At 35.8% G+C, this 19251-nt stretch overlaps 2 protein-coding genes across 2 annotated transcripts in view; one reads left to right on the top strand and one right to left on the bottom strand.

Annotated features, from left to right (window-relative positions):
* Positions 1-19251, bottom strand: part of LOC109066939 (sorting nexin-25) — an 825452-nt gene that overhangs the window by 687515 nt on the left and 118686 nt on the right. The window lies entirely within an intron of this gene.
* On the top strand, positions 439-17607 carry LOC109101644 (vascular endothelial growth factor A-like). Its single transcript, XM_042770676.1, has 8 exons — positions 439-1637; positions 4839-4881; positions 6075-6271; positions 7079-7152; positions 10051-10086; positions 11770-11850; positions 13678-13881; positions 14883-17607. Exons 1-8 carry the CDS (start codon positions 1554-1556, stop codon positions 14902-14904), a joined length of 741 nt encoding a protein of 246 aa, XP_042626610.1. The 5' UTR covers positions 439-1553; the 3' UTR covers positions 14905-17607.

The following is a 19251-nucleotide window of genomic DNA, read 5'->3' on the forward strand; positions in this document are numbered from 1 at the left end:
AGGCTTAGATTGCTTTACAAAATGGATTTAAAACAATTTTTTCTAAATCCATTTTTTTTTCATTAGCAAGCGAAAGTTTGTAATCTCTGACTCTACTTGGCCGTTGTTAAGCATGGTACACAGCAAAGTGTTAATTGATTTAGAAAATGGTATTAAAACTTCTTTACAATGCTTCTATTTAATAAGCAAGTGAAAGTTTGGGTGGTGAACTGTCCCTTTAAGTTCCATTCTTCCGCAGGAAAATATAGTCCCGGTTGACAGTAGTCTCTATGGGTGCCGCCAGGTGAACAGGTGTTTCGCGTCATAGCCGTTTTTACACTGTAAAAATGTTTTATATGGTAGCGTAACCTTAAAATGTGATTCAAATGGTAACTGGTCAAAAGTATTATTAAATATCAACTGGACTAGGTTAGATCTGCTGTGCGATTTAGCTCCTTAAGGAAACAGCAGCGCAGTTTCGTTTTTAACTGTTTGTCGCTGCTGTATGTCAATCAATCTACATCCAGGAACGAAACCAGCCCTTTTATAATTATCTCTCTCTCTAAACTCTTTGTGAAATGCATGTCTCCTTAAAAGACGCCCTGACAGGGAAAAGCACTCAAAAATAGACAGGGGAAGTCGGTTAATATTTGTCCCCCTCGCGAGGAGCGAGCATTACACCTGTGCTGGTTTGCGCGCGAGCAAAGTCTGCGCGTCAGGAGGAAAAAAAAAGAAAAGTTCCACGAGCGAGACGGTGACGCGCACCGAGAGTTGCGGAGCGTGTGAGTCCTGAAGGGCAAATAAGAGACCGGAGAAACCGACCTTAACCATATCAAGGTGCATTTCTCTCATTCTTATTTCATATAGGCGCACGTGCATTGCATTGCGCATGCTGACAATGTAGGTTAGGTATATGTCGAACATTTTAATTATAAGATCTTGTGTCTGACAAGCAAAGCGTCATCATGGGTTTTGGTGGGTATGATTTCAGTGGTGACCTACAGTAGCACGGGATGCGCCGCACAAAGCGGGTCTGAAATGCCGGATGGGAGACGCAGAGACCTTCAGGAGGCTCATAACATCGATTCTTGAGGATATATTTATTTGTTACCGGATATATTTCTCTGCACCATAAGGACGCACTCTAGTGCCACCGGGAATTCTGCTGCGAGGGAGCCGGTATAAATGGAATGCATGGAAAACTCTCCTGTAAAATAACATATTTTGGGATTTATTGTAGCTATAGGGCTAGTTATTTGTAATAAATACGCGCCACGGCCATAAGCATCTCAAAAGCCAGATTTTATACTCAAGGAGTCCGTGTTGTGTCTATTTCTTCATTTACCTAATTTACAACTTTTTATTTCCTAATTAAACCATGAAAGGGATGACAATTGCCTTGTTTTTTGAGAATCTACTGAGTAAATTGTCACTGTTTGGATTAAAGATGTTGGATTCGGGTGTGAAAGTGGAATAATCATTCATTATTAACAACTCTAAGCACTGGACGTTGGAGCTTCTATACCTATATTATTTAGACAACTATTTCTGACTTTTCTTGGTGAACTCAAACAATGGGGATCAAGCTGAGAGTTATTCTGGGAATGTTTCAGTTCGTCTCATTTACCAGGATACCAACACAATGTGCCAAAACACCGGTAAGAACATGTTTTTAATAATAATAATAATAATAATAATATTTTTTTCATTATTTAAAAAGCAGCATAACAGTGGTCAGGTACAATACTTACTGTTTAATTAGCTGTTTTAAAGTGTGTGTTCTTTATAATCTTTAAGCTTAAATTTAAATAATTTAACTACTCTTGTATTGCTGTCTTTTATCACATCAGATCTGATAAGTATCTTTTATTATGGCAGATTCCTCTCTTTTGCTTGTAAAATGTATCTTACAGAGCTGAGTTAATGCACTACACTATTCTGAGCATTTTATGTGTTGAAATAACCTGACGGTCATTGACGTTTGGCAGCATGAAAAATATATATAAATATATAATAGGCTATATCTCGTATAGTAGCCTACTAATGGGTATTAAATAATATTTTTTGCGATTATTAAATATGGTATTGGAATAATATATTTAATAAATATTTATGTATTGTAATATGATTGTCCTAAACCTTTTTTTTTTTTTTTGTGCTGGGTCGCAGAAGGACAGACAGTGACGCACATCTTTTCTTATCTTTATCGTCACTTATACAAGTTTTTGTCAACATACAGCCATCAGTATATGACACCTATTGTTAGCACCAATAGCGTTGCGAGATGAATATGAAGGCAGGATGGCAGAATGCACTGAATTTGCGCATCTCCGTTATCCGTGAGCGCAGCGGTATGTGGTCGGTGTACGTGTGACCGGAGCTCTGCTTTATGGATGCATATCATAAGTCTTCGCAATGATGCAGCTCCACTAATCGTCTGTCCTGTTGTGTTTAGCTGAAACTTCGTTTATTTATTTAAGCCTGCAGTTTGACGCTAGTATATTTAATTTGATGATGCTGAAGATGCTGTGAAATGTAAACCTTCCTAATGTTGCACTGCATGACTTTGCATGCTGCTGGTTGTAAGTGCACCTCAAATCCATGGTGAGGTATGGGATGATTTTCAAAAGTTTAACCCTGTGACCTTTAGGTTTCTCTGTGTCACGTGCGCAGTGATGTTGAAGTTGCTATTGCCAGATGGGCAGTGATCAGGGTTGCCAGGTCTGAGACAAATTTTCATCCCAAAGCTGACTACTCTCCCAAAAGGAATGAAAACTACACTGGAAAAAATCGACTTTAATAGTTTTCACTCAGAAATTGCTTGTAAATTTCACAATTTGCTACAAAGAAATAGTTGTACTTCCCCAGTTCTTTAAACACATTGTAGTTTGTACACATCACAATGAATATTCTATGATCTTAGGACAATTTCTTTTTGAAGCACTCTTCTTTCCACAGTCAGTCTTGTTTTGTCTTCACACAAGCATCATTGTGCAATTAATGCCAAACTCAGTTAACCTGCCTTAAAATCCAGTTCCTGATGTTGGTGAAACTCGTGTAATCTGTAGTTTGAGAGGTAACATCAAACATGACCCCCATAATTTCTCTTTATACTTGCAGTCCTTGGGTTGCCAGATACTCCAAGGATCAATACACTTAAAAATAAAGATGGCAAAACATAGTACATAATAAAAACAGCTATTTTCATTGTTCTTTGTCTACAGATAAACATTCTGCAGCCATGGTACATTAAAAAAAAACTAGCCCAAAAAATCTTTTCCAAGGCTGCATTTTCAAAATAGGCCAATTGTGTGGGAAAACCACGACCCTGGCAACACTGGCAGTCGGTGATGTCTAGAATTTTCTGTTTGCAATCCAGAAAGTGCAGTGCAGTCCAGAAATCTGAGACCACTAGTGAAAATGCACCTATTTGCTTTTTTTTTTAATCAAAATAATATCAGCATAATAATGTTCAATTAGTGACATAGAAATACAAAGTAAAAAATGTCTGAGATTAATTTAATTTGAAGTAAATTAAACAGATTAAAGTGTGTTTTAGAAAATACTATCTCAGTCTTTCTACTTGAGAGTTTCATGTTCAGTTCAACATGTTTCTTGTTGTTTATTTGTAATCCTTTGTGAAATTTACTAGTATTCATTTTTGAATGAATTTTTTTTTCTAAATAACAAATTCATACACAATTTTTTTTCAGTGAGGTGCGGAATCGTAAATATTTTTCTTTATTTTACATCATAAATTTTCTATAGTTTTCATGCTTGAACATCCTAAAACGTTGTTTATTTTCAGGTTTAAAATAAAAAAATCCCTGATTTTCCATGTGGTCATGGATCAGCTATAGCAGTGCCTGATACCTGCTGTTCAGACTGAAAACCTCAGTTCTTAATGCTCGAGTCCATTCACAGACGCCAGACTGATCCATGGGCTGCAGGTGGAGGGGGATTGTGGGAGAATGAGGCAGCTGAGCTGATGATTGGTGCTCAAACTCAGTCGCTCTTAGAAAGAGCCATGATGCAGCCAAATCCAGCCAACTGCTGCTGCTGCAAAAAAAAAAAAAAAACTGGAACCACTGTAATTATCAGTGTGTGTGCATTTCAGAGAGAGAAAGTGAATGTTAATGTGTGTGTGTGTGTGTGTGTGTGTGTGTGTGTCTGTGTGTGTGTGTGTGCCAGTCGCCATGCCAGCTCTGAGCTGGCTGCTGTATTTCACAATGGCACCAAGGGAGGAGGTAGATGAGGAATTGACCGACTCAACCCTCATATTGCAACATGCAATCTGCAGACGCCTGCCTGCGTGCAATGATCTGCCTGTTTTCTGATAAATATTGTGTTTAATTGCATTAAAACTTTATTTGATGCCTTTGTTTCAGCATAAATGCACACAAACACTGACTTTGTGAGGGTATAAACTGAATGTGCTGGCCTATTTCAGTGTAAAATCACCTATAAAGCAATTGTCACACATTGGACATTAGAAAAACACATTATTACAACACACATTAGAAAAACTACCCACACAGTAAGCAGTCAGACATGGTGCAAGGAAGCAGTGTATGTGTGTTATTTGCGCTGCAGTGCAAAGTCTGCTTTCTCCCTCAGCAGTGACCTTGTTTCAGTGCGCGGATCTCGCCGTATGCGGGGCGTGTTTGTGTGAATGTGTGCTGACATCCACCTTTATGCTGCTCTGGCACAAATAAACACTAGAAAATCATTATAAGTAAATGTTTTCAGCATTATGTTGACTGGAATCAGCCCTTCATGGCATCATATAGAGTGTGCACTTTTGTTATTGCCTCTTCTGTATGTTGCATCTGATGCTTTGTCTGTTTCCTTTCCTCTAGTCAAACCATTGGATGCCAACAGAGAGCCACAAATCTGGAGAAGGTAGTGAGCCTTGCTTTTTTTTTTGTTGTCTTATTCCCATAGGTGTACTACTAGTTTAGTGAGGTTATATGATATATAATAAAACAGAGTATAATAAAATGAATCATTCTGGTCCTCAATGCTAATGGAAAAACACCTCTTTGGCAGATACTGTGTCATTGCATTGCACCATAAAGGCCACCTACAGTACAGCATACAGTACACCTACAGTTTCTTTTGTTTTAAATAAATTAATATTTTAATTCAGCAAGGATTCATCAAATAGTTCAAAAGTGAAAGTAAAGATATCTACAAAAGATTTCTGCAATAAATAAAAAAAAAATAAAAAAAATCACAAAATATCACAATATCCCACAAAAATAATAAACATCACATCAGCATCAAACAATCATAATAATAAGAAATGTTGCTTGAGCAGCAAATCAGCATATTAGAATGATTTCTGAAGGAAATGGTACATTGAAGACAGGAGAAAATTCAGCTTTGCATCATCTTATAAATTACATTTTAAATTATATTCAAATAGAAACAGTTATTTTAAATTAGAATAATAGTTCACAATATTACTGTTGTTATCTTAGTGACTTTTAAACGGTAGAGTGTTAACCTAGATTTCAGTGATTATTTATTTTATTGGAAGTTCACTGAAAGAATCTACATAATAATGTAACACTTTAATTAAAATTGTGTTTATATTTTATTTTGCAATATACACACACACACACACACACACATATATATATATATATATATATATATATATACACACACACACATACAATATATACAATATACAATATATACATATTGTTTTTAAAGTACAAGCCACAAGACTTGAACATTACACATGTTCACATGAGATGAGACTGGTGTGTCATGATAGGAACAGATTGTTTACACTTAGAGAAAAATCAAGCAACAGGAATTCTGTTGATAACACATCTACACAAAATGGATATTGCATCAATAATTTAGATCCTTGCATCAATATTTATGTGTATATGTGATTTATAATCCATTTATGCGCATGTATAATGTCGTTTTCATGTAATGATGAAGCAGGTTGTCTAATTAACCTTCCAGAATGTGTTAATGTAAACAGAGTTTTCACAGATTCTGTGTTGAACCTGGAACTTTCCATAAAGAGTGAAGAGTTTTCTTGTTCAGTGTTATTCATATATTCTATCTCTCAGTGGTGAGGTGGTTAGATGTGTATCAAAGAAGCGGATGTCATCCCAGAGAGACGCTGGTGGAAGTTTGGCGGGAGTTTCCGTGGGAGACAAATCATCTCTTCCTGCCGTCGTGTGTAACACTGCGCCGCTGTGGAGGCTGCTGCTCCGATGAAGCGCTGGAGTGTGTGCCGTCTCGAACACACACACTTGTCATGGAGGTACACACACACACACACACACACACACACACACACACACACACACACACACACACACACACACACACACACCAATGCACCTAATGCAGAGTTCACACAGGTGCAGTTCCTCACATTAATTGTGAACATGTTCCACAAACATTTGACATCCAGTGTCTTTTTTTCTTCATTTTGAACAGTATATCTATTACTTTAACATTGATAACCCAACAAAGTTATTTTTGTGAAATGTTTTGATTAAAAAAAAAAAACATGCTTGAGCTACTGTATACAGTATGTCTTTAATATAAATGCTATTTGTTTTGATATTTTGTTGTCTAATGCATACATACATTCTTAAATGTGGCTGAATTGTCCAAATACATTTAGGGACCTCTGTATATCATTATACTTCAACAATGAAAGATTTTTAGGGGCGAAGTACTTCCACACACAAACACACCCCGTATCTCAAGATCTCAAACCTCACGGCTTAGAATGGTGAATAAAACATCCAGAAATACACACACACACACACACACACACACACACACACACACACACACACACACACACACAGCATGAGTTAGTCATACATATTCAGTGTGGCTAGATGGAGTTTCTAGTGAAATTCATCACTATATACACATAACAAATAATTTATAGAGAGATTGTGTGAAAAAATACGTATTCATTACTATGCAGAACAGACTGTGCATCTGTGCGTGTGTGTGTGTCTGTGTGTGTGTGTGTGTGTGTGTGTGTGTGTGTGTGTGTGTGCGCGCACATGCATTTTAACTCTGACTCCTGCTCTGTTGAACTCCACAGCTCATGAGGACCTCATACATGAAGCATGAACTTGTGCAGCTGCCTTTTGTCGAACATAACCAGTGTGAGTGCAGGTGAGATACATGCTCACACACACACAGACACACACACAAACCTAGCAATGTTAATAAGGTCAGCATACCATAGACTTATGTTGTTTTAATATAAAGCTAATAATTATGACTTACAGAGCTAACCCAAACCCTAAGGGGGAGTACACATGACATGCTCTCGTGCTTAAAAAATTCTAGAACTTTGAAATGGAATGGTAACAGTTGAACTGCTTTTAATTTGATGCACCATCTTAAAATCGCTGTGCTTGTGGCACCAAACACTGAAAAACTGTGATGCAACATCGAAGACCAATGCATCTGAGAAGATATTTAAAAACTGCAAGGATCATGAGAACATGTTCTGAGTGAACGGCACCTGAACCCTAAATAAACAAAATCATTTTGCATTTGTAGAATGAAAAAATAAATTATATGTACAACAAAATCCTGATAATTACTAAAAACAGATCATTATAAAAACCTGAAAACTTGAGGGAAAAGACTTTGAAATCATAAGGTTCTTCTTTAGTTTTGACATCGAAACATAAACAAACATGCTGAGTAAGCAAAGGTTTTTATACACTACTGTTCAACAATTTGGGGTCAGTACACTATTTTTTTTTTCATATATATATATGTATATATGTATATGTATATATATATATATATATATATATATATATATATATATATATATATATATATATATATATATTCAATAAAGAGACAGTAAAGACTTTTTTATTGCTATAAAAAATTGATGCGCTGAAAAATAATAGTTTAAGTATATATGTTTTAAGTATTATTAAGCTGTACAACTGTTTTCAACATTGATAACAATTAAAAATGGTTATTGAGCAGCAAATCAGCATATTTAAATGATTTCTGAAGGATCATGTGACACTGAAGACTGGAGTAATGATACTGAAAATTCAGCTTTTCATCACAGCAATAAATTACATTTTAAAATATATTCACATTAAACCCATTGTTTTCAAATATAATAACATCATCATCATTATTAATATTATTATTATTTGTTTTGATTAAATAAATGCAGATACTTCTTTCAAATACATTTTCGAAAATCTTACTGACCCCAAGCTTTGAACTGTAGTGAAACATGGAGCGAAACTGTTAATTGTCAAAAATCATTGTTTGATAAAAGAGCACAGTTAACATGACCTTATTCATTATCAGGAATATTTACTATATTATGAATCATTTTACCCTTAAAAAACACTCAGAAAGAAGGTTTTGTCACATTTTGCCAACTTGTGGGGGGAATTTCATCCCCTAGGAATATCTAAGTAAACCCACCCACCCACACACACACACACACACCAATCCAAAGCCTATCTGACTTTCAAATCACCGCTCTCACACACAAATGCACTTCCACCCTGTTTGTCACATGGGGAATGACCCCATCTCCCCACGGACTACTTCCTGAACCCAGTCACAGAAAGTCTTCACCCCCGAAACACTCTTCTGTTGGTGCGTAGCCGAGCTGTCAACATCAGCTCTTTATCGGGTGATTGTGAGGTTCTCCTCAAAAGCCTTTTCAGAGGTTGTGGGGTTCGGATTAAGGCCAGGGGTGGAGCAGAGCGTTCAGTACGAGCATTCACATGCGCTCGCCTCTCTATCCTCTCTTTGTAATAACGATCTGCCCCGTACAAACTAAACTCACCACTGTTGACCAACCCTGAGTTACTTAACACCCACGCTAAGCACACAGGCAACCAGCCAACATTATTAACTGCATCCAGTCTGATTGTTCCACTAAGGCTCATGTTATCATGCAATAAAACATTTATCTTACTCATAATGTTTACACTCTCACATGCTAGGACCATTATCTTATGAAAAATGTGTATGCACATTTAAATACTACTAGCTTTCACACAATTCTGACATTATCTCATGCAGAAGTATGCAAAGTAATAAATACTAATAATGTTGTGTATGGTTGTTATGTGGTTGCTTAAGAATTTTGGATGGATACCAGGATGTTCTGGGTGGTTGCTTACTGATCCAAGTCATAGCTTTAAGAAGCAGTTCACCTGAAAATTAACATTTGCTGAAAATGTACTTATCCTCAGGTCAACCAAGATGTAGATGAGTTTGTATTTCATTGCAACAGATTTGGAGAAATTTAGCATTATACATCACTTGCTCACCAATGGATCCTCTGCAGTGAATGGTTGCTGTCAGAATGAGAGTCCAAGCCAATCCGTGTACATAATTGCATTTATTAATTTTTTTTATTTAATACTGAAAACAGAAACATGAGGAAATGGCTCCTTTTTTCCTTCAGAAAAATTAATAAACAAGAATTCGCCTTGATTTTTTGTTTTTACGTTGGGGGTAGAAAATGGATAACCAGTTTGAATATTTGATTTCGACGTGTGGGCCAAATTCTGCCGTCATCATGTCTTTTTCAGTTCCGAGCAACAGAATAATAGTCCTCCGCTGCTAGTTAAAGCATTTATTCCGTCTACATTTAATCTCTTTCTCATCCGACAACCAGGCTAAAAGCTTGACACAAACATACTGGAGCAATACCAGTCCATAATCCATAACACTTCCTCTAGTGAAAAAGTCCATCCCCTGTTGTCCTTTCATATCAAAATCCACTGACATTTTTGTTTAGAACGGTCTTGGACTGTTTTCACTTGTCAATGATGATTGATGTGTGATTGTTTATCTTTTGATTCAGACAAGATGACTTTTTCACTGGAAAAAAACAATATTATGGACAAAGTTTAATACTTATCACTAGGGGTTTATTTAAAACGATGAAATATGAGCAAAAATAACAGTACTTGAATATCCTTGTGTCTATGATATAATAATGTTATTATAATTAATTGTCAATTTTATTACCATTTGGTTTTTACGGTCTGTCTTTCCCTACAGGCTAAAAGCAAATCTTTATGCAGCACAGCCAACCAGGTAAATTGTATATTTGTGTGTGTGTGTGTGTGTGTGTGGGAGAGAGAGAGAGATGTGAAGGTTCACCAGCAGTGTGAACAGCATTTGCCTGCGCTTCCCTTTGCCCCACTGCACACTCACACACACACACACACACACACACACACACACACACACACACACACACACACACACACACACACACACACACACACACACACCAACTCCATGGAGATGGTTGCATGGTAAGCTAATTGTGTGTGAAAGGCAGAAGTGGTTCACTCTGTTCTGCTATTGATACTAGTTTACACTGACCCTATGTTAAAGAGAACAGCTACTGCTTTTTCTAAATATCTCTTTCATAGTCCTGTTCAAGATCCTCTAGGCAAAAAAAACCCCACACATATCTGAATGCTTAGAAAAGTAATTGCACACCTCTCCTCAGTGAGTCAAACAATTTGAGGCATTATTTATGTCTGTTGCACAAACCGTGTGGGATGCAGTTTTATATTTAGTATTACGGGTTTGTTCAAACAACTAATTATATACATTTACACCACTATTTTTGGCAGTTTCATTTCAAGATTGAGCCACATTCAAGTGCGTATCCTAACATCAGTATTTGCTAATTAAAACCAATAGTGGTTTTAGAATTGTGATGGGAGCAGGCAATAATTAATTAATTTTAAGTGGGACATAATGCATGAATTTGGTCCTGATTTACAAGTAGTTCTCCCCCTTATTGCCAGTGTCTGTTCATTTAATGTGACTTTTTTTTGGTACATTTCTGGAAAAGGATCATTTGAAAAAGAATCAAAGAAAGAAAAAACAGATTTGCATGGGACAAAATAAAGAAGTTCCCTGTTAGGGAATTCCCTGTTGCTTGCTGCTACAACCTTCATCTACAATAAAAGTGCAACATGAAAAGACGTACTGATCAATGCGACATTCGATGGAGGTGAAAAGAGCTAAAAGGAATACCAGTAGGTGGGATTCCAAAAGGAATTTATTGTCCTCCCCTTCAGTATACATAAAAAACACAATTGCCAAAGCGTGATTTATCTTGCTCTATTTGTTTACCATGCTGATGACATTTTATTTTTCTATACTAACTTGCATCATAGCTTCCGATTTGATATGTGTCATCATCGCACAGTATATGTACATATTGTACTCAAGTATAATAGATCTATGTCGCATAGTGTGGTTTGTAATAATGTAATAAGACCGCTGAAGTCGCACAGTCTGTAGAGGGCATAAAACACTGCATTTGTAATTTGCACAAAAAGATGTCTGACTTCTAAAAGACTCAATCAGTTGCTTTGGTGTATGTGTGTGAGTGTGTGTGTGCTTGTGTCTAGCTGGCGTGCGTCTTGCACTGTTGGAAGGGAGTCAGAACCTAGAACCCTCCTTTGTTGGGAAACGGAACAGAACGTTCATTTTATTGCTTAATTAGTCCACTGGCCCCTGAGGAGCCTCAGAGAGACCAGAACTAAAGGATCACAAGAATTAAGACTTAATGAAGTCATCTCAAGACTCTCCGAATTAAATCTCTTAATTAAACATGTAAAATGCAGTTTAATACTTTTTATGTTGACATACGATGTTTGTGGAAACACATTTTAGCTAAACTAAATCATGATGATGTACTTTATTTATCTATTTTTATTGGTTTTTATTTATTATATTTTGTAATTTTTTTAGGCAAGGCCCACAGACAACAAGAAAAGGGAGACAGCGACAAAGGGGGAAACCAAAACGAAAGAAACACATAGGAAAAAAGCCGTAAGTTCATAATTTGTTTTTAAAAAAAATACTGTGATGTTACACAAAAATTATTTCCTAATCAGTTTTTTCTTCTTAATTTCCAGTAAAAACATCTGAATGTTCTTAAAACAAGATAAATGTACATGAGAAGCAAAATTGTGCACAAAATTAGGACGTTTTCAGAAAATAAATATCCTGAATAACAAAATGTAATGAGGTTTATGCTTAAAACAAGAAGAAAAAAAAGAAATTGATATTGTACTCAATTTAATCTTATTTTGAGGCTGTTTTATATTTTTACTGGAAAAAAAGAAAAAAAAAGATGGAATGATTACCATATTCATTTACCATAGCATTTTAATTTCCACTTTAAGTTTCTTCAAAGAAGAATACCATGTTACATTTTGGTACCTTTTTGCCATTGTAGAAATTACTGTTGATGGACATTTAATAGAAGCAGTTTAGCAAGATGCTTAACAATTAAACTTTGCTTTGCCTTCATTTATTTACTACCATCAATATTATTAAAGATTAAAACCTATTTTAAAGCAACAGTGTACATGAATCCCATGGATGAGTTTCTGGTCAACCAGAGCTTAATATTTTCTTCGAAATCCCTCTTTTTTCAAACTTGCCGTATTGCACGTTTAGTCATGCAACATTGACTTCTACTCAGACAACAATTAATTAATTCTGGTCAGGGAAAGAATTCAACAGTTCCTCTCCTTCCTTTTCTACTTTCGCTTTTTCGACATTGGTTTTTGATGAGGGCAAGTGGAGGCCACTTCTTTTGGACCGTTTTTCCCTCCCTGCTATCCATCATCTACTCCTCCATGGATGGAGTCAGCAACAATTAAAAAATCATAATAATTTGGCAGCCAGAACGCCCCTCCCTTTTCCTCGGCCTCCCCTCCACTGGCCCTATCAGCCTCTCAATCCACTTCCACACAAAGATTGATTTTCTTTCTTAATTAACTCTCAGTTATACACTGCTCTCCAGTTTTGGTTTAGTTTAAAAAAGAAAAAGGGGAGATGGCAAAAACAGCCCCATCAGCCCACCATCCCATCAGAGATATCACAAATGAGTCATCAAAGAACTGGCGGCCACAGACACTATCCAGAGTATATCTGTGGTGCCGTCCAAAAAGAAGATCAGGGCTGGTGCATGATCAGAATGCATTATGGGTCTTTTAGTGCTTGCTACTGAATTTAATTTCAAGTCTAATGTGGAGATGCAGGCTTGGGTCTGGTTTTGCAAAGTTAATGATTGCAAGGACCGACATGCTCTTTGTCCATTGTAACGGTTTTACATAATTCTCTTGGAGCTGGATTTGTCAGAATCAGTATTATAATCAGAATTGTGTTACTCAATTACTTGGAGGCTTTTCTTACTATTTTAAAATTCCTCATAACTTTAGGACCTTTTCACAGTTTTCACCACTTTAAACTGAACTCAAATAATAGCCCCCCCTCCCCCCAAAAAAGAAATTTTGTCATAATTTACATATTTTCACCCTTTAGAATTATATTTTATGTTAACTGCATGCTCAGAAAAAAGGAACAAAAGCCATCAGTGGGGTGGTACCTTTTCAAAATGTTCACCTTTGTACAGTATTTACCCCTAAAAGGTGCACATTAGTACCATAAAGGTACATACTGTAGTACCAAAATAGTACATATCCATGCCTTTTGAAAGCTATTGTACCTTTTCTAAGTTTAACACATAATAAATAATAACAAAATGTTTATATTTGGTATATATTAATGTTCCTTTAAGGCATGTGAAGGTCATGCACTCTTTATTTCTCACCAACAGCTGATTTTTTTGTCTTCTCTTGCCAACAGGACTCTCGTGCCAACTACACCCCCTCCTCCTCCCCTTCCCACTCTACCACCTAGCTCCGCCCCTCCACCACCTGTCAGAGAGGCGTGTCCGCCGTGCCCCACCCGCAGGATGACATCACAGCCTCCCTCTTGTGAATGCAGGTGTAGTTTGAAGGAGATGAGCTGTACAAAGAGAGGGAAGACACTTAACCAGCACAGCTGCCGGTAAACACACACACACACACACACACAAACTTATTCAAATGTAGCTCATTGTACTAAAAATAGACCTTCATTTGGGAGTTTATTGCACAAGAAAGTGTTTCTCCATCAGTGACCCGAAAAGAAAAGAACAAGCAGAAAAGAAAAAGAATTTGATATCATTTTTAGTCTGTGTTTGTTAGGTTTAAGGTTATCTCTTATGCTAGTGCAATCCACGTTATCAAAATGTTTTTATTTTTCACAGTTTGATCTTTCTTTTCTAGTAAAATGAATTAAAATAATGATTTACTTTTTCTATACAGTGAAATACTGATTTTTTTTTTATACAGTCAAATTCTGTTTAAAATGAAAATGCCAAGCCAGTCGTTTGGGACTTTTTAAATTATATAATGAATTATTATAAATTAATTATTTTATTCAGCAAGAATGCATTAAATTTATCAAAAGTGTTTGAGTTTAGGTTTAAGGTTATCTCACTGCTTTTTATCTCTGTAAGTTTTTATACAATCAAATTTTGTTTAGAATGAGAATGTCTAGCCATTTCTTAGGGATTTTAAATTATAACAAAATTAACAGTATCCACATAAAATATTAAGCAGCACAACTGTTTTTAACATTGTTAATAATAAGAAATGTTTCTTGAGCAGCAAATCAGCATGTTAGAATGATTTCTGAAGGACACTATGGAGTAATGATTTACCATCAAAGGAATAAATAACATTTTAATATAATACAGTTAATTTCAATTGCAATAATATTAAATTGTAATCAAATCAGTGTTTTTGCTGTATTTTCGATCAAATAAATGCAACCTTAGTGAACATAATATACTTCTTTCAAAAACATTTTCAAATGTTACTTTTGAACGTCCTTACTTTTGAACGGTAGTTTGAGTATTTTAATGCATTATCTTGCGGTTACAATTGTTTATCAAAGGCTTCAAGTAAGTGTTGCTCAGTATTTTTAACATGAGTAATCTCTTTCCTCTTCTCATTCTCCTTCAGATGTGAAACCCAAAGCGAATAGAGAAATCAAACCACCCGTATAATCCACCGATCAAACTTTGCACAGCTTTGAGGAGGTCAAAGGTTTGCTTATTCTTTTGTCATGGACTCTGAAGTTTGGGTCTCATCCAAAAAAGAGGGTTTGCGTTCAGGAACAAACCACAAACCCTCCCCCTGGTCCATCTGGCTGTGTCCCCCACACCATTACGGCAGTATTAGATCCATATTCATTCCTCCTGCACTGTTTATCCATGTCTGTGCTGTGTGTATGGAATATCATCAGATCCTGTTGTTGAAGCTTTTTGCCATTATGATCCAAACTTCAGAGCACCTTTAACCATTTGACACTGTATTATGGACATTGAGTGGTTCAAGCGTATCGCTGGAATATTCAGTGCTCTAAAAGTAAACCATAGAGTTCTCACTGAGCTTTATCCAAAACCATTTTTGGGATTCTGTTCAGCTTCAGTGGATCCTCATAGGCACGGACACTCTGCTAGTGAGACGCTAAGGATGACGAGTGCGCTGAGAACTTTCAAAGGGAAAACTAAATAAGGAAGGAGTCTTTTTTCTACCAAACTACTTAAAGTGGAGAATTTTTGATGGGATGGATGTTGACAGACCTGCAATGTTGAGAGAACTCAAGTGTTTCACTACACAAACAGAGTATCTCATCCTGAGAACATCCCGACATCTCCTCTGACCCTCTCATGAGATAAATGGATGGATGGGTCAATTAGACGGATCGATGGGTGTCTGTGTGGTCTGAATTGTGCATAATAAGGATCTGTGCATTTATCCTAATTTATTCCTGGCCTCTATAAGTCCTTAATGTGGTTTCACAGACTGTATCAATGAGTCTTTTTGTGTTTGTTTGATTTGCTTTTTGTTCGGTTCCTTCCTTTGGGAATTGAAAGCTTTTTCCCACTGGCTAGCCAGTGAGAGGAATGCCAATGGTATAGAAGCCTGGCTATATTCCATTGGTGCTCACCAAACACAAGTCTTCTCTCTCCCGATCACACCCCCGATCACACTCATTTTTCATCTCGTTCTTTATCCCTTTCCACTTTTGCATCTGTCTCTTTTTTTCATTCTTTCTCCCTCACACACACACACACACACACACACACACACACAGTCATGCGTACACATACAAATGCAGGCATGGAAAATATAAACTTTTCTGTGTTGATACTGAAAGAAGAGTTTATTTTATCTTATTCGTTTTGTAAAGAATACTAATGTTATTGTAGTCTATTTTGTTTTAAAGAATGTTTTGTTTTGTGTATCTCTGTTAATCGAGTCGGGCTGGGTGGCTGACCGCGTGTTGAATTTGACTAAAGAAGCTCTGAGAAAGTTAAGTCAGTCTTAATCATCTCATGGGGTTGAGACTATGATGTATTTATTTTTTTATATTGAAATGCATTTTGTATTATGCTTTGCATAATGTTTCTTTTGGGACATTTAATCTGCTGTAACTGATGATTCAAGAATATTCAGTATTATTGGCTGATTTCATACAGCTCAGATAATATAGCTGTCAGTCGATGTTGAGGATTGTTAGTTTCCATCAATGTCAGAGGCTGCGAACATGAAAGAATCACTTTTTTTATTTTATTTTTTAAATGGTGATCATTTAACCAAACACTTCTTTCCACCATATATGTAGCATTATTGAATGAAATATGATTTTCAAGAGCAAGGCTGACCTCACTTTAAGTGATTTCTCAGATTATTTGTTTAGTCATTATCTGCAATAATGTAAATTATTAGGATCCCTCAGCACCCTTTCACTCTCCAGACTACCCAGATATTAGATATTCCCGAGCTACTGATCTTTGTTGAAGTCAACATGAAATGTCATTTGCAACCCATTTTACTTCTATATATGATGTATTTTTAGTGAAACTAGTATTCAGTGAGAAAAATATGTAGGGGGGCACTTAACTTTATATACAGTATTGGCAGTTGTTTGGATGGTGAACTGAAAAAAACTGTTGCAGGATTTACTTTGAAACAATTCCTAGTATATGTCAAAACAATTGCAAAGAAATGGCAACTAACAATATGAATTTAATGTGAAATTTTGAAGAAGAAAGACTGAAATATTATTTTCTTTAGAATGACAAGCATGTACAGTAAGAGCAGGAATGTGCAAACGCAAGTAAATAGGGTTGATTTTGAGTTCATGTTGACTTTTCTTTTCTGTGTGAACCAGTCAATATGCCGTCCTGTTTCCCCGTCTGTGATTACTTTCTTAATGCCGCTGTGAAATATCCCATGCTATAAACGTAGCATTTTCTCTCTCATCAGTATAACATGCATCAACTACCTCTGTGTCTGTAAAGTAAACGTAACTATCTTTGTTCTGAGAATTTGTGCATAGAACCGTATTTGTCCTTATGTATCCAGGTAGATCAAGACCCAACAGAACCCAATCTGTACCACAGTCTATACACGATATAAGCTTTGAGTGTCTGTTTGAACGTAATTATAATGGTTATTGCTGCTATACCATCTGTGCCCGATTCTCCTGTGTGTGGACGTGTGTATAATATTTGTTACAGAGAGACATAACCTGCTCTGCTCTGCTCTGTCTACAATGTGTGTAAGTGTACAAATTCAAACGTAGGTCTGATCACACATACAGTATATACAAAACACTACAGCCATAAAGCAATGTGCTATATATTAATATAAATAAAGTGAGATGTCTTATTTTTGAGATAGATTTGTGATGATTTGGTAATTCTGAAGTGTCACTTGCAAAAGTGCTGCAGTATTACTGGGTGAATCTCACAAAACCTTTTTAAAAACATGTCTGGGTCATTTTTCAAAGCAAAGTTCTTTCAAAATATATATATTTTTTAATCAAAAGAAAAATCTCAATGCTTTATATAGATTTTTTTTTTTGCATTATTTTCATAACAATGAAGTACATGGCTCATGACTAAATTGCAAACAAATATATATACTATATATATATATATATATATATATATATATATATATATATATATATATAAAATGCAATTTATTTATACATTATTGCAGTTGTTGTACTGTCTTGTATTGTATATGATTACTCATGTTAAGTAATATTTATCATGGTAATGTGATTTCAGTTAGAAAATATGGAAATTGTGGATAAAATAATGTTTATAGTGCAAAAAATCTTAATGGTCCTAAAAATAGACTTCATTTTTATGGTGAAATGTGACCTGGACATGTTGTGAGATTGAATCTGTTGTGGAAATATGGTCTATAACTGGACGTGTAACATGATTTGAAGAAGACCTTGACCTTGAAGTATCATGTAAATATGGTATATGTGTATAGTAATCTTTCAGTACCATTGTATAGGCCTATGCATATCGAAATACTATAGTATTACCATCTGATACCATCACTATACCATGATAATTCAACAGTACTTTTCTGTAGGGAATGCACATATTTCCTTTAGTCTCTGTTTTATTCTTATTTCAGCCTCCCTGTTTTGTGCCCCCCCCCCCCCCCCCCACATTCTCTTTTCCTGCCGTTTAACGGTAATGAAAGAGAAATATTGTGATAATTATCACCTGGGTTTGGGAGTCTGGGAGCAAAGTGCTGCCAGCACTGTAATGATGTGAGAAATAATATTATCCCTCTCCCTCCTCTCGCTTGACTTCTGCTGAGTCAGACACACACACACACACACACTGCTTACTGCTAATGCTAATGCCACCAGCCCAGCGCCTGTAGAACAGCACAAGCCTTACCTGACATCTCCTGTCTGATGATTCACGGATACTTGTTTTATTCTCTCTTTGTGTTCTCTAGGCCTTTAACAGGAGTGATACAGCCAGTAATATGCCTCTAAAAATACATGCAGCGCTACCAGTGAATCAATCCTTCTCACAAAGAAATGTCTGGCTCACATTCCACAAAATAAAATAAAATAAAAAATAAACAAAATGAAGCCTGCTTTTATAACCATTAACATTTTTCTGCACATTTGTTCTATTCATTTTAAAATGTTATATTTGATGATAGTGATGATGATTATTTTTAATACTACTACTATTACTATGCTACTTATATATATTAATAATAATAAATTATTATTGTTATTAATCAATTTTCTTTACATTTTATGACAGTGAACCAAATCCTAAAATAGGCTTCATTTTCTAATTTTGATATATACTCTTTTAATTTTGCAGTGAATTCGAAATATAATAATGATAATAATAATCAATGCACTGCTCTAGAAAACAAGGCCTATTTTTTGACCAATAAGATCTTTTTTTTTTAATGTATTATTATTATTATTAAAATGTCTTTAAATGTAATCACAATTAACCAAAATTCCTAAAATAGCCCTCAT

Source organism: Cyprinus carpio, chromosome A14 (assembly GCF_018340385.1).
Source record: "Cyprinus carpio isolate SPL01 chromosome A14, ASM1834038v1, whole genome shotgun sequence".
NCBI classification, from domain to species: Eukaryota; Metazoa; Chordata; class Actinopteri; order Cypriniformes; family Cyprinidae; genus Cyprinus; species Cyprinus carpio.

What these genes read in the sequence shown, in the direction of transcription:
- LOC109101644 (XM_042770676.1), top strand. Translation starts at nt 1,554, where the DNA reads ATGGGGATCAAGCTGAGAGTTATTCTGGGAATGTTTCAGTTCGTCTCA. An exon ending in GAGCCACAAATCTGGAGAAG is followed by an intron (nt 4,882 to 6,074) that starts GTAGTGAGCCTT and finishes TCTATCTCTCAG; the next exon opens with TGGTGAGGTGGTTAGATGTG. An exon ending in CACACACACTTGTCATGGAG is followed by an intron (nt 6,272 to 7,078) that starts GTACACACACAC and finishes TGAACTCCACAG; the next exon opens with CTCATGAGGACCTCATACAT.